Here is a 15018-nt window from a genome sequence, read left to right on the forward strand (position 1 = left end):
TAAGAGCTATTGTTTATGAGGATTACTAGTTTGTATNAGGATTTTAAACATGAATGATGAACATGAAGGCTGTTTTTGGGCTTGGGAAAACAAAATGGTGAAATCTACTGTTGTTGCTAAGAGGTGGGCAACTGAATTAAAAGACCACCCTGATTGGATGATGAGGAAGTTCAAGGATAAGGTGTGCAGTAAAGAGGGATTTTATGTTAGTGATCAACAAGCCTATAGGGCAATCTGGAAGGCAAGGAAGTTAAGAGTGAGCAATGAGGAGGACAATTTCAAGAGGATATGGAGTTACTGTGCAGAAGTTGAAAGAACAAACCCTAGAACAACATGTCTTGTGCAAACAATTCCCTCGGGTGATCAAAGTGGTCATGAAAGATTTTTGAGAATGTATGTTTGTTGGGCAGCTTGCAAGCAGGGATTCAAACACTGTAGAGGACTGATAGGTGTAGATGGCTGTCACCTTAGAGGTGCAATTGGTGGGATGATTTTGACTGCTGTAAGTGTAGATGCAAATGACAGTGTATTTCCAATAGCATATGCTATTGTAGAAGGAGAGAAAAGGGAGTCTTGGAAGTGGTTCCTAACACTTTTGAAAGATGATTTGGAGATCACACCAAGTAGGGAGGATGAAATCTGTTTCATTAGTGACAAACAGAAGGGGTTACTTCCAGCTTTTGGTGAGGTGCTATCAGGTGTTCAGCGCCGATTCTGTGTTAGACACTTGCATGCGAATATGAAGGTAGCAGGTTTCCAGGGTAGGGCAATTAAGGATTCTCTATGGGCTTGTGCTAGGGCAACCACTGTTAATACATTCAATGCAGCCATAAGCAAGCTGAGGGGATTAGATGAGGATGCATACCAATGGTTAGGTGATAAGAGTCCAACTAAATGGTCCAGATCACACTTCTCTACAAACACTAGATGTGACATGTTGGTCAACAACATATGTGAGTCATGGAATTCTAAGTTGTTGGATGCAAGAGACAAACCAATCATAGACTGCCTAGAGGTTATAATGAAACAATTGATGGCTAGATTTTATGACCAAAGACAGAAAGCAACAGAATGGAAGACTTTGATATGCCCTACCATTGTGAAGAAGTTGAAACCAATTGAGAAGGAGGCTGCAGGGTACTTGGCCACACAATGTGATCACTTCAAATTTGAGGTTGGACAGCTTTATGGGGATCAACAAGAAGTTGATTTGGAAAGGAAAGAATGTTCTTGTAGGAAGTGGCAACTAACTGGGATTCCATGCAAGCACGCACTATGTGCAATTTGGAAGAAATATGGCAAGGGTGCAGTGTTTGATTATGTCCATCCCTGTTACTCAAAGCAAACTTATCTGGAAATATATAGTGGAACTATCAACCCCATGGCAGGTCCTCCTGAGTGGCCTAGGTGTGACAGGACCCCCCCATTGCCACATGTATACTCTGCCAAGGTAATTGTTACTTTCCATCTGGAACTATTCTACCAATGTGTAATCCCATCATATTTATAAGTTTTTGTTCCTATGCAGGTTGGGAGGCCAAAGAAGCTGAGGAAAAAATCAGCAGATGAATTGAGTCAAGATGGCCTGAAAGTTTGTAGAAAGCATATTCCACTCCATTGCTCTGTGTGTAGAGAAGCTGGACAGAATAGCAGAAAATGTCCTTCAAATCCTAATAAAAAGGTAAATGAGGATTATGAGGATTACTAGTTTGTTTGTTTGTTTTTTTTTTTTTAATGTTTAAGAGCTATTGTTTATGAGGATTACTAGTTTGTATGAGGATTACTAGTTTGGAAGTTAGTTTGTTTTTTTTTTTTTAAATTTGTTACTTCTTTTTTTTTTTTTTCCAATTGAAGCCAAAGAAGAAGGTCATATATGCCACCAACCAAATTCCCAGCCACTTACCTTCAGCTTCAAGACAGCAGCAGCAGTGGATTTGGAGAACAACAGCAGCAGTTTGACAGTAGTGGATTTGGAGCACAGCAGCAGCAGGTTGACAGCAGTGGATTTGGAGAGACTCAGCAGCAGGTTGACAGCAGTGGATTTGGAGAGACTCAGCAGCAGTTTGATAGCACTGAAGAGCAGCAGCAGCAGCAAGAAGAACTAGGATCCTCCAGCAGCCAATTGAAGTCTAAGATGGGAACCAAAGTCAAGCAATCCAACCGCAATAAGCCATATTACACAAGGAGCAAAACTGTGTTCAAGTCCAAGTTCTTTGGCAACAAGGGTGACCCAATAGACCTTGAATGACTTCAATTCAACTTTGGTTATTTTTGGGAAGTTGTTAACACACATTTTATGTAGTGATGGTTAATGGAAAACAGATGACTTCAAAAGTTTATTTTGCAAAACAGTGTAGTGATGGTTATGTAATGATGGATAATGCAAAACAGTGTAGTGATGGTGATGTAATGATGGTTTATGTAGTGATGGTTAATGGAAAAGTATGGTGTTTTGAAAGCTAACCATTTATATTTGTACATTGAAAGCTACCAAAACTTACAATGCCCAAACAAACCATTTATATTTGTACCTTGAATGCTACCAAATCACCAAAACATATATTACCAAAACTCACCACCATTCATAAATCACCAAAACATCCAAATTCATACATTAGAAATACAAACCATAATTTGGATCAATTTCATTACATAAATAACCAAAACATACCACATAAATTAGAAATACAAACCATAGTTTGGATCAATTTCATTACATAAACCTACAACTAACAAATACTACAAAAATTACAATTAACACTACTACAACTTTGCTCATCCACCAGCACACTTTGGCATCATTTTTATCCCCTTTAATCTTCATATTCAATTTTCGTATCTCTTCATCTTGTTTGTTGATGCGTTTTAGCAGCCCCGGAATTATTCGCTTTGACCGATAGCACATTGGCGGATCATACCAATCAATAAATCCACATCCCACCTTCCTCTGGATTAAATTGAAACGACATTTCATCAATTAGCTTCAAACACCCACAAAAACATAACAAAATTTACGAAAAAAAATTACCCTAAACCCGAAAAAAACCTTTACAAAATTGAACTTACATTACCACCGGGGCATTGCCAAAACCTACGCCCTGGATTTTCAGTTCTCCATGAAGTTCGAAATTTGAGTTGCTCCCCACATCTACAATGGCCAATTGGAAACCTTTCCCCAAATTCGTAGTACTCACTTCCTTCATTAGAAGAACAAGACGAATAGGAATTGGACATACCCGGACGATTACGAATTAGACGAACAAGATGGAATTAGCCGAACAAGAATTCTCTTCCTCCTTCTCTTCTTTCTTCTCTTCTTTCTTCTCTTCCTCCGTCTCTAATTTCTGCGCTTGTGCTTTCGCAAACTACACCGCATTGGTCTTATAATATTGGGAAATAATATTTTGATTTTGAGAAATAATATTTACAATATAGAATGACCGTTATGCCCTCAGTAAATTGTCACCGGAGAGGGGTTAGAGAATTCCGGCCTAATTTGGCCTCTGATTTGGCCGGAAGGACCAAATTCGTTAAAAAATGCATAGTTAAAGGATCAATTCGTTATTTTTAAAAGTCAAGTGTTGAAATTAATAGAGGTGCTATAGTCAGAGGACCAAAAGTGCAATTTACTCTAATTGATTATTAATACTTGATATACTAAACTTATATTTTTCATGAAGTCACAAAAGCATTGAAATCTTCAAATCAGGTGAAGGAATTATTGTGAAAAACTTTAGTTCTTGTAGCATGTTTCTTTACAAAATAATTATACAATTTTAAATAGATGGTTATAATAATATAATTACAGAATTTTACATTACAATTAATGACCATAATCTGTATATCAACATTTGCAAACAATAGGATAAGAACATTCGATCAGAGTATGCAATACTCATTGGGTCAATGTCATTCGACAGGCCTCATGTTTGGCCTACAAAGCCATAACTTGAAGTGTCCAAGTCCATGCCTATTGTAGATCCCTATCCATGAATTCTATATTAGAAGAGTTGTGTTAGAATTGAATTTAGAAATTTTGGTGAAACTATCTCTTTTTCTTTTCATATTTTCTTTAATGAGATATATATACGAGTATTACAAGCGCATCGAGCAAATGGATGATGCTCAATGTTTATATTTAAATATAAGTATTTCAAAGTATATCAATGAAATATTATATATGAGAAGTTCATACATAAGTTATTAGATGTCAAATTTGTTTATTTAAATATGCAATTCAAAGTATATGAACGCAAGATAATAATATATGAGAGATTCATTATAATTGTCACTAAAATAAATATTTGTAACTTTGTAAAAACGATAATCTAAATACTTAGTCTAAAAACAATAGTCTAAATAAAAAGCAAATTGTCATTTTGGTCCACTGACTATAGGGGTTCTATTAATTGCAATCTACGACTTTCAAAATTGTTAATTTTATACCCTTATTATATTATTCAATTTTTATCAATTTTAATTGCTCTGATCAAATTGGCGGTCAAATTTCGCCGGAAAAACTTAATGTTTAAATAAATACTCTTAAAAACACGCTGGCATTGTTCTGTTGTTAAGAGTATTTATTGGAGCATTAAGTTTTTCCTACGAAATTTGACCGCCAATTTGGCCAAAGTGACTGAAATTGATAAAAATTGAATATTCAAGGTATAAAATTAACGATTTTGAAAGTCGTGGATTGTAATTAACAGAACTCCTATAGTCAGTGGACCAAAATGACAATTTGCTCCTAAATAAATATTAATTTTGATTTGAATTTATAAGTCTTCTTAATTCTCTTTTGGATAGCATTGTCATTGAATTGTCTTCATCTTCACTATTTGTCTTTTTCTTTTTTCGTTGTTAGTGTGTCATGTGCAATTGAGTTACTGGTCGTAGCATAGATGACAACGTCATGTAATGAGGTTTTGGATTTACCTTGTTCTGTATATGACTGAGATGTTAGTTGTACTATGAACTTTTGATCTTGTAAGCGAGCCTCTTGAAATTTTGTGGTGATAATTTTTTCCCTACATGTTTCATGTAGAAGTATTAAATAAAATATTAATAGTTATTATATTTGTAGAATGTTCATGAGTATTACATATAACACATGTGGTGAGCTCATACCACGTTAATAGTCCAACTCAATTTCTTGAATCCATTAGCACACCGCTCCGACACGATAACTCACTTGACCATGCTTAAGTGAAATCGGCACAATTGTTATTTCATGGACCATAATTCATATTGTATTGTGTACTTTAATTTAAAAATTGTATATCCGCAATTAACACATTATGTATCTGCCGTTAACAATTTTTGTACCTTTAAACAAATTGAAAGCATATAACATAATAATTGCATACACATAAATTATTAACTGCATGTACAAACTATGCTAATGCTAGACACGCAAGATGTTGGTTAACATATTTTGTGTCTGCAATTAACATATTTTGTATTTATAGTTAAATTTTATGTGTTTGTAGTTATTATGTTATGCGTATGTGTCTCCAATTAGTTTATATGTGCAAAAAAACTGTTAACTGGAGATATGTAATATGTCAGCTGTATACATATAATCTGAATATTATTTTGATAGACCGTGATCTATAGTATAATTTGGCAAATCGGCACTATCACAAAGATGTGCAATTTATTTTTCTTATAATAAATAATAAAAATCACCCCCAAGAATTTAATCCGGAGTCATACTTTTGGAATCGATTCTTGGAAGCGTGGAATCATATATCTCTCTGGAAGGAATATCAATTTAGAGTACTAGACTCCAGCTAGTATAAGTAAACGATCGCTCTCTATCTTTTCCATCGTCTCAGGACTAGGATAATCCGTCAGAGCAGACACGCAGAGAAACAGGAATCCATGGCGGAGGAAACACTCGCAGCTCTTAGGTCACTCATGGCTTCTCACTCCCCTCCGCTCGACGCCTTGGTTGTTCCTTCCCAAGACTATCATCAGGTTACACTCAACTTCGCCCATTTCTATTCAAACACGCACTCTATCGGGAAGCATATATGCAATTCCCTTTTCTGTTGTTAATAATTTTTTGTTTTCATATGCGTATCTGTTAACGGATGTGTTCAGCGATTAATTTGTGTCTGTTACATGTTTCGAACTCAGAGCGAGTATGTGTCAGCGCGGGACAAAAGGCGCGAATTCGTTTCTGGATTCACCGGAAGTGCTGGTTAGGCTTTTTTTCTTGATCGAATGCTTAATACTGATTTTGGCTACCTGGATTGTGGGATTTGTTTTGGCTTGTTTTAAGGCAGGTTGAACTAAAGAATCAGCCATTTGCATACGACTGTAGTAAAGTTTTTAGAGTCTGGTTAGTATATTGGAGTTGCAACATATTGAAGTGGAATTAACTTGGAAATAAATGGTGGATAGGATTTGTATTATTTGAATCAAAGCTTAGATCCTAAGATAATTTATTAGGACCCGTTTCATGCAATTTATGCACTGTTAATTTCGTGTAAAAAGTCGTCTGGGGATGTAATTCATGAAATTATGATTCCAAGGTTATGAACATACTAAACACAAAGTGAATTAGAGACCGGAATTGCAATTCCTGTCCAACCTGATTTTTGGTTAATTTGATCAGTTGGTACATTATTGGTATGGAAGTGAGAATGGGATCAATCTTGGATAGGAATAGTATAATGATTGCTCAGGAATCACCTTTTTCAATGAAATGGGATCAAATATGAGAAAGGAAATAATGATTCCCATCCAACCTTGTTACCTTAATTTTGTGTAATGACTGGTGTATTAATTTTGGAGATTTTGTTTATGGATAGTATGCCCTATAGTTGCTTTAAAACGTTGTATACTTGTATCAAACTAGAATAGATTGAGTACCTCCTTAATTTAAGCAAGTTTGTATAGTTGTGTTGTTCTTAGCAATTCCTTGCCTTTGGTTCCTTGGACCTTGATATTGCCATTTCACAATGTGTAATGCTCCTTGAAAGAACACTTTTTCCATAATTAGTCTACTGCCATAATTGTTTGAGTTCCTACAGGTTTGGCACTTATAACAATGAATGAAGCACTTCTATGGACGGATGGACGGTATTTCTTGCAGGCAGCACAACAGCTCAGTAATCAGTGGAAGCTCATGCGAATGGGAGAAGACCCTGCTGTTGATATCTGGATGGCAGATGTGAGTTTCCTTTTGCTGCTTTTCACATAACTCAATTGCTTACATTTCTTTGTATAAAACTATAAACTAAATAATTTGCTGATCTTAAGTCTGGTTAAGATATGAGTTTGTTCTCTTGCAATTTTTGAATTTGAATAGATATCTTGTACATCTATGATCTGTCTACATTAGTAGATTAGCTATATCTAGTATGCTTTTGGCTATTGTTGTACTAAAAATGGGAAAAATGGAATAAATACAAATATACAGTTATAGATTTGTATTTATTTTTTTGAGCTTTCACTTGTAATTCCCTGCTCAGTGTTTGTCTGGTTATTTTTGGTCATACTATGAAAACTACCATCTATTAAGTATGCATCTAGGATTCTAGGGAGGGGCCATGGGTGGGGTTTGTAGGTAAATAAAGAAAACAAGTTAACATTATATTCAAAAATCTGAGATATACTCTAGAACTCAGTTGCATATTTAAGTACACTAAAGTTTTTGGTCAACTGTAGATTGTTCTTCCAAGTATTGTGCTGGAATTAAAATTAATTTAATTTGGTAACTACTAACCTTACCTTTCTCCTTGTGAAATCAGAAAAATCTGTGTTTCTTACTTGCATTTTCTACAATGGCATGCTGCCATATATATACATGTTGGAAACCTCTACACTATTGATGTCATTTCATCTTTCTATGCTACACTATTGAAGACATTTCATCTTTCTATACTACTGATGCCATTTCATCTTTCTATGCTACACTATTGAAGCCATTTCATCTTTCAAGGCATAATATAATAATTCTCAACATCCCCCCTCAAGCTGGAGCGTGAATATCAAAAGCTCCAAGCTTGTTACACAAATATTCAACTCTAGGACCTCTTAAAGCTTTGGTGAAGATGTCAGCCAACTGATCATTTGTACCTACAAATGAGGTAACAATTTCCCCGGATGCAATCTTTTCACGAACAAAATGACAATCAATCTCAATGTGTTTTGTTCTCTCATGAAAGACAGGATTAGATGCAATATGCAAAGCTGCTTGATTGTCACACATCAGTTTAATCGGCCCTTTCATGTAGAATTTTAATTCAGATAGGAGATGCTTTAACCAGATTAGTTCACATGTTCCCAAGGCTATTGACCGATATTCTGCCTCTGCACTAGATCGAGCCACCACATTTTGCTTCTTACTTTTCCAAGATATTAGGTTGCCTCCAAGAAAAACACAGTATCCTGATGTTGATTTTCTATCCCAAGGGCATCCAGCCCAATCTGCATCAGTATAACCAATAATCTCTGTATTTCCATGATCCTTGTATAACACTCCGGTCCCGGGAGACTTCTTGATGTATCGTAGAATCCTTATGACAGCATCCCAATGGCTGTCACATGGAGAGGCCAAAAAACTGACTCACAATACTCACTGCAAAAGAAATGTCAGGACGGGTGACGGTTAAGTACAACAGTTTTCCAACCAACCTTCGATATTTTCCTGGATCTGAAAAGAGTTTCCCTTGTTCTGGTACAAGCTTAATATTAGGATCCATGGGAGTATCAATTGGTCTACAATCAAGCATACCTGTTTCCTCTAATATGTCTAAAGCATATTTTCGTTGAGATATACAAATCCCTTGCTTTGACTGGGCAACTTCTATCCCTAAGAAGTATTTTAATTTTCCAAGATCTTTTGTTTCAAAGTGTTTGAAAAGATGTTGCTTTAACTGGACCATTCCTTCCGCATCATTTCCTGTGATAACAATATCATCAACATAAACAACAAGATAAATACTTTTACCTTGTTGATGCCGATAGAACATAGAATGATCCACTTTGCTCCGAATTAACCCAAAATCTTGTAGAACTGTGCTAAAGCGTCCAAACCAGGCACGTGGAGACTGTTTCAATCCATAAAGAGAGCGTTTTAGTTTGCAAACCAGGTTAGTCTCCCCCCCTTGAGCAACAAATCCAGGAGGTTGCTCCATATACACTTCCTCTTTGAGATCCCCATGTAAGAATGCATTCTTGATGTCTAACTGGTATAGAGGCCAATGATGTATAGCAGCAATAGAGAGAAAGATCCTGATGGAAGAGATCTTGGCCACAGGTGAGAATGTATCGGTGTAATCAACGCCAAATACTTGAGTGTACCCCTTGGCTACGAGTCGAGCCTTGAGTCTGTCTACCTGTCCATCTGGTCCAACTTTGACGTTATAGACCCATCTACAACCAACAACTGTTTTGCCAGGAGGTAATGGAACCAAGTTCCAAGTTCCCGAGGAATGTAAAGCAGCCATTTCATCTACCATAGCTTGTTGCCAACCAGGATGAGAAAGAGCCTCTTTAACCGATTTAGGAACATAAACAGATGATAAACTAGAGATGAAGGCATTATAAACAGGGGAAAAACGGTGATAAGAGACAAAATTATATATAGGATAGGGATTGCGAGTAGACCTGTTACCTACCCGCCTACCCGACTAGCAATGGGAGTACTGGAAACTGGAGCAGGAACCGCATCCAAGGGAAGAGACAGCTCAGGGGATGAATCAACAGGTTCAATGTTTGCAGTAGTAGTGGTTGGTGGCAATGTTGACCGACGATGATAGGTGAATTGGAATGGAGAAACAGTGTGTGTTTGTGATGGATTGGGAGGTAGTGGCATTTCTATCCCGCCTTCAAACGAGGGAACTGGTAGGACATCAGGTAAAGGATCCACAACCCCTGTAGAGTCAGATGAAAAGAATGGAGTGTTTTCAAAGAAGGTAACATTTGGTGATACATAGAACCGCCGTGTGTCAGGGCAATAACATCTGAAACCTTTTTGAACCCTAGAGTACCCCACAAAAATACATTTCAAAGACTTGGGTGCGATCTTATCACGACTAGGAGTAATATCATGAACAAAACAAGTACAACCAAAAACCTTAAGTGGAAGTTTGTGTAATGGCTCTTGAGGAAACAGTAGGTTGTAAGGTATTTTGCCGTGTAAAACAGATGATGACATACGGTTAATAAGATAACATGAATGAAGGATAGCATCTCCCCAGAAACAAGAAGGGACCTTATAGTGAAGAAGCATAGTCCTAGCAGTTTCCACTAGAAGTCTATTCTTCCGTTCAGACACACCATTTTGTTGTGGGGTGTTCGGACAAGAAGACTCATGGAGAATACCCTCCGATTCAAGAAGGGTAGTCAAAGGAGTATTGAAATATTCCTTGGCATTATCACTCCGAAGAATTTTAATAGACACTCCAAACTGATTTTTAATTTCATTATGAAACTTTTGAAAGATGTGAAACAGTTCAGAACGTCGTTGCATTAGGAAAACCCAAGTACAACGAGAAAAGTCATCAATAAAAGTAACAAAATACCTAAAACCTAACACAGATGCGACACGACTAGGACCCCAAATATCACTGTGAACTAAAGAGAAAGGAGATGAAGATACTTTATTGACCCGTTCAGGAAATGAGGTTCTGGAATGTTTTCCATACTGACAAGATTCACACTCTAGTGAAGACAACTTTGAGAGATTTGGTTCAAGTTGTTGCAGTTTCTTCAAACTCGGATGACCTAGACGACAATGAGTAAGGGAAGGAGAAATAGTAGCACTACAGACAGCGGAAGCAGGAGTAGATAAGCGGTATAGTCCTTTTGATTCATACCCCGAGCCAATCGTCTTCCCCGAACGACGGTCCTGTATAATAACAGAATCAGAAGAAAATGTAACTAGGCAATCCAGAGAGTGAGTAAGTTGACGAATGGAAATCAAGTTAAAAGGACATGTAGGTATGTACAGAACTGATGATAAAGGTAAATTAGGAAGAGGCCTTGCTTTACGAACACCATGAGCAGTACATATGGATCCATTACCAAATACAATTGATGGAAGAGACTTAGAATCTGTGAAGTGAGTCAATAAAGAAGAATTACCACAGATATGTTTAGAAGCACCTGAATCAAGGACCCATGATCCAAGAGAGCCAGATTGAGAAACCAGGGCAGTGTGAGTCTCTTTGGTGTGAGCTACAGGAGTGACAACAGCAGCTTGGGCACTAGCTTTAAATCGGGCAAACTCTTCATATTCTGTAAGAGAGATAGTTTTAGAACCTGAATCCTGTTTGAGCTCAGCCACATTTGTAGGGGCAAGCACCGGTCTCCCATGCAGCTTCCAGCATCGATCCCGTGTGTGTCCAGATCGATTGCAGTAATCGCAATATCTAGTGTTTTTCTGCCCACTACGGTCTTTATTTCGGTTGCCCAAATGGTTACCTCGACCTCCTTGGATCACAAGAGCAGATTGGTCTGTGGTGGGTGCAGAAGTCTCACCAGGAAAGGAAGTCACTTGAAGAAGGCGTTTGAACAATTCTTGGATCCCTGGTACAACATTATCTCCAAGAATCTGGTTTCGAGTATTCTCAAACTCAGGGCCTAATTTAGATAAAACAAAGACAACAAAAAATTTTTCACGTTGGGCAATCTGTTCCGCAGGTGTCCCTCCAGTTGGTAATAGCTTATTAAACTCAGTTAATAAACTTTGAGTTTTCCCAAGAAAGGCTTCCATACTCATACAATCCTTCTTTAAGTTAACCAAATTATTAACAACTGTGTAATATTGAGAAACATCATTAGTGTATAAGGACTTGGCTTGATTCCATACCTCAACACATGATTTAAAAACTCTGAACAGTTGAATTAACTCAGGTGAAAGGGATTGCCACAAGAGACTACAAAGTTGGGCATCCACTCTTTTCCAAATTGCCTTCTCATTTTCTGGAACCTTTTCTTCCCCCTTTTCCAAATGGTCACTAACACCTTGGCCCATAAACCACATTTCAACAGCATCGGACCACGAATGGTAGTTTTGTGACCCACATAATTTTTCAGAGGTAATAACTGGATTTCCAGATAAATTTGGCACAAACACTGAGCTAGAAATAACATTCTCAACACTGTCAGAAGTTTCCTTAATACCAGTTGAAGACATGGTTGACAAAAAGGAATATTAGCAGGTGAGAGAGAGAGTACCGTTGACCGGAATATTTTACCGGAACAGTGCCTTTGACCGGAACAGTACCGTTGACCAGTGTTGACTGGCGTTGACCAGCGTTGACCGGCGACGGCGAAGGATCTGGAAAAAAACACTGCTAGATACGTCTCCTCGAAACGAACCCAATGGAGAAAACGGCACCTTGATCGGAGATCGGAGGAGAAAGATATGACCGGAAAACAGTCGCTGTTTTTACGCCACTGCCGGAAAATATTTGGAAAAAGAAAAACCAGAAGAAAAACAGCCTAGGAAAGAGGCTTTGATACCATGTGAAATCAGAAAAATCTGTGTTTCTTACTTGCATTTTCTACAATGGCATGCTGCCATATATATACATGTTGGAAACCTCTACACTATTGATGTCATTTCATCTTTCTATGCTACACTATTGAAGACATTTCATCTTTCTATACTACTGATGCCATTTCATCTTTCTATGCTACACTATTGAAGCCATTTCATCTTTCAAGGCATAATATAATAATTCTCAACACTCCTCAAGCTTTGCACCGTATCACTCATTGGTGTATTTAAGTAGATTAAATCACTAAAAGTCTTTGATCTAAGTGAAAAAGTTTTATGCTTGAAATAATTTTAATTTAATTTGATTAGGAGTTAATACTTGAAATGGTCCATCGACTATTTTGAAATACCAAGATTGGTCATCAACTAATAATTCTACCAAATTAGGTCCTTGACTATGCAATTGATACATAATTTGGTACTTTGATCAAACGCTGTCGAGCTTGAGGGTAATCTTGGAAAATCACATTACTTCCACCATCTCTTTCATTGTTCACTGATTTAAGGGAAAAACCCTATGTTTTCTGACCAAAATCTGACCTTGATGAATACTCTGGCGCTTCCTCATGATCCACCACTAGGGTTCATTATCAGCCTATCAATTTGACCAACACCTTGGTATATCAGCTCACAAGCATTGTTTTCATCACTCAGAGGGGTAGTAGGAGGAGAGGAAACCTGAGAAGGTCCATTTGGGACTTTGGGTTACCATTTTTTGACCTGATGCTCTGACCAGTCCAGCTACCTACCTGTGCCAGTGTGGATTGGGACGATTGTGACAGCACCAAACCTTTCTGCATTTCGAACAGGGGAAAAACACTCAGAACACAACAGAGATTTTCATTTTCAATAAATAGAAGGTAAAAATATAAATTAAAGCAGTAATAATGGACGGAGTACCTCCAAATGATTTAGAGTATGCACGGACTTGTCAGCTTCTTTGATGAAGGTCCGACTAAAGTGATGAGTTAATCCAGCGAGGAAGTCTTCCTTGTCACTCTCGTTCTCTGTGGAGCCGATGACTGATTTAACAGGGGAGGAGCACAGATCATATGCAACAACTCAGACAGAAGAACATATTAGAGCTGGGTATAGCTTTGGCAGCGGAGTATCAAGAGGAAGTGCTAGACTATTCTTCATGTTCAGGTTTTTGGTCCGGAAATCTAAGGTTTTCGCCATTTTAGCTGTGAACAAGGAATGAGATAGCGGAAGCAACATGATTTTCCAAGATTACACTTTCGCCGGAAATCTGATCGGAGGACCAAATTTGGTAGAATTGCATAATCAAGGACCTATTTGGTAGAATTAGTAGTCGAGGACCAATTTTGGTATTTCAAAATAGTTGACGAACCTTTTCTGGTATTTACTCTTTGATTAATATTTCCTTCTCTCTTAAAACTATCTGAGAGGCATGGTTCTGTTCACTATGTCTCTCAATGATTTCTCCTGAGGATGATCAGAACACAAACCCATTGGTAGATTTTCTATTTCCATTTCAGAACGATGAGATTTTGCGACATCATTTGTTTAGGAATTTAAAAGAGAGCTTTCCTCTGTCATTTTCCTTAAAAAACCTGCTGTGAGCAAGAAATCGGGATTTTTTCCTTATGCCTTCTAAATTTCTCTCCTTTTTGCCTCGCTCTATTTTCCTTTTGTATCCACATTTAGCATCACACCTAACTCAACAGGTTTGATGATGGGTAAATCAATTTGCAGGCTTCTGTCTTTCTACCTAACTATTTGGCTGTTTCATACCTTTTTGTCTTTTTATTTATTTATTTATTTATGTATTTTGACATGTTCTTACCAAATATTCTAACTCAATTCCTTTTCAAGATTGAATGTATGTCTTCTGCCTGTGACATTCAAGGTGTATGGATTTGGTGGTTCATTGTGCATTGTCCATTTTAATTGACATTTATTGTGGTGCTAATCAGAATTTGCCCAAGGAAGCAGCTATAGGAGTTGATACATGGTGTGTATCAGTAGAAACAGCACACAAATGGGAATGCGCCTTTGCAAAGAAACAACAGAAATTAGTCCAAACCACAACAAACTTGGTGGATGAAGTTTGGAAAAGTCGGCCACCTGCTGAAGTAAATCCTGTAATGGTGCATCCATTGGAATTTTCTGGCCGCTGTGTTGCAGATAAGTTGAAGGATTTGAGAGAAAAGCTTGTGCAAGAGAAAGCTCGGGCTATCATAATAACAGGGCTTGATGAAGTAAATCTCTAACCCATAAACCTAAATCCACTTCTCTTGCAAATGTTGGGATTTCTATTCTTTACTAATTGTTCATGACTTTCATGCAGGTTGCCTGGTTATATAATATCCGTGGAACTGATGTGTCATATTGTCCTGTCGCTCATGCATTTGCTGTAGTAACATTAGTCTCGGCCTTCCTTTACGTTGACAACAGAAAGTTATCTTCTGAGGTTACCTTTCTGTTTGCATAATCACATACCTGTTCCCCCCCCCCCCCCCCCCCCCCCCCCCCCC

The 15018-nt window shown here is 37.6% G+C and overlaps 2 protein-coding genes across 2 annotated transcripts in view; both read left to right on the forward strand.

Annotated features, from left to right (window-relative positions):
* Positions 1-49: 49 nt before the first annotated feature.
* LOC116020425 lies at positions 50-1708 on the forward strand. Its single transcript, XM_031260902.1, has 2 exons — positions 50-1450; positions 1529-1708. Exons 1-2 carry the CDS (start codon positions 50-52, stop codon positions 1706-1708), a joined length of 1581 nt encoding a protein of 526 aa, XP_031116762.1.
* Positions 1709-5733: 4025 nt separating this feature from the next.
* The window catches only part of LOC116019523 (aminopeptidase P1), a 14616-nt gene continuing 5331 nt past the window's right edge, over positions 5734-15018 (forward strand). Inside the window, exons 1-5 of the mRNA XM_031259772.1 lie at positions 5734-5979; positions 6142-6205; positions 7041-7180; positions 14458-14742; positions 14832-14954. Of these exons, the coding sequence (XP_031115632.1) occupies positions 5884-5979; positions 6142-6205; positions 7041-7180; positions 14458-14742; positions 14832-14954 (708 nt within the window). The 5' untranslated portion in view covers positions 5734-5883. The remainder of the gene's footprint in view (positions 5980-6141; positions 6206-7040; positions 7181-14457; positions 14743-14831; positions 14955-15018) is intronic.

Source organism: Ipomoea triloba, chromosome 5 (assembly GCF_003576645.1).
Source record: "Ipomoea triloba cultivar NCNSP0323 chromosome 5, ASM357664v1".
NCBI lineage: Eukaryota > Viridiplantae > Streptophyta > Magnoliopsida > Solanales > Convolvulaceae > Ipomoea > Ipomoea triloba.

Coding starts and splice junctions, on each gene's coding strand:
- LOC116020425 (XM_031260902.1), top strand. CDS start 50: ATGAATGATGAACATGAAGGCTGTTTTTGGGCTTGGGAAAACAAAATG. Junction 1,451..1,528: donor CACATGTATACTCTGCCAAG/GTAATTGTTACT, acceptor GTTCCTATGCAG/GTTGGGAGGCCAAAGAAGCT.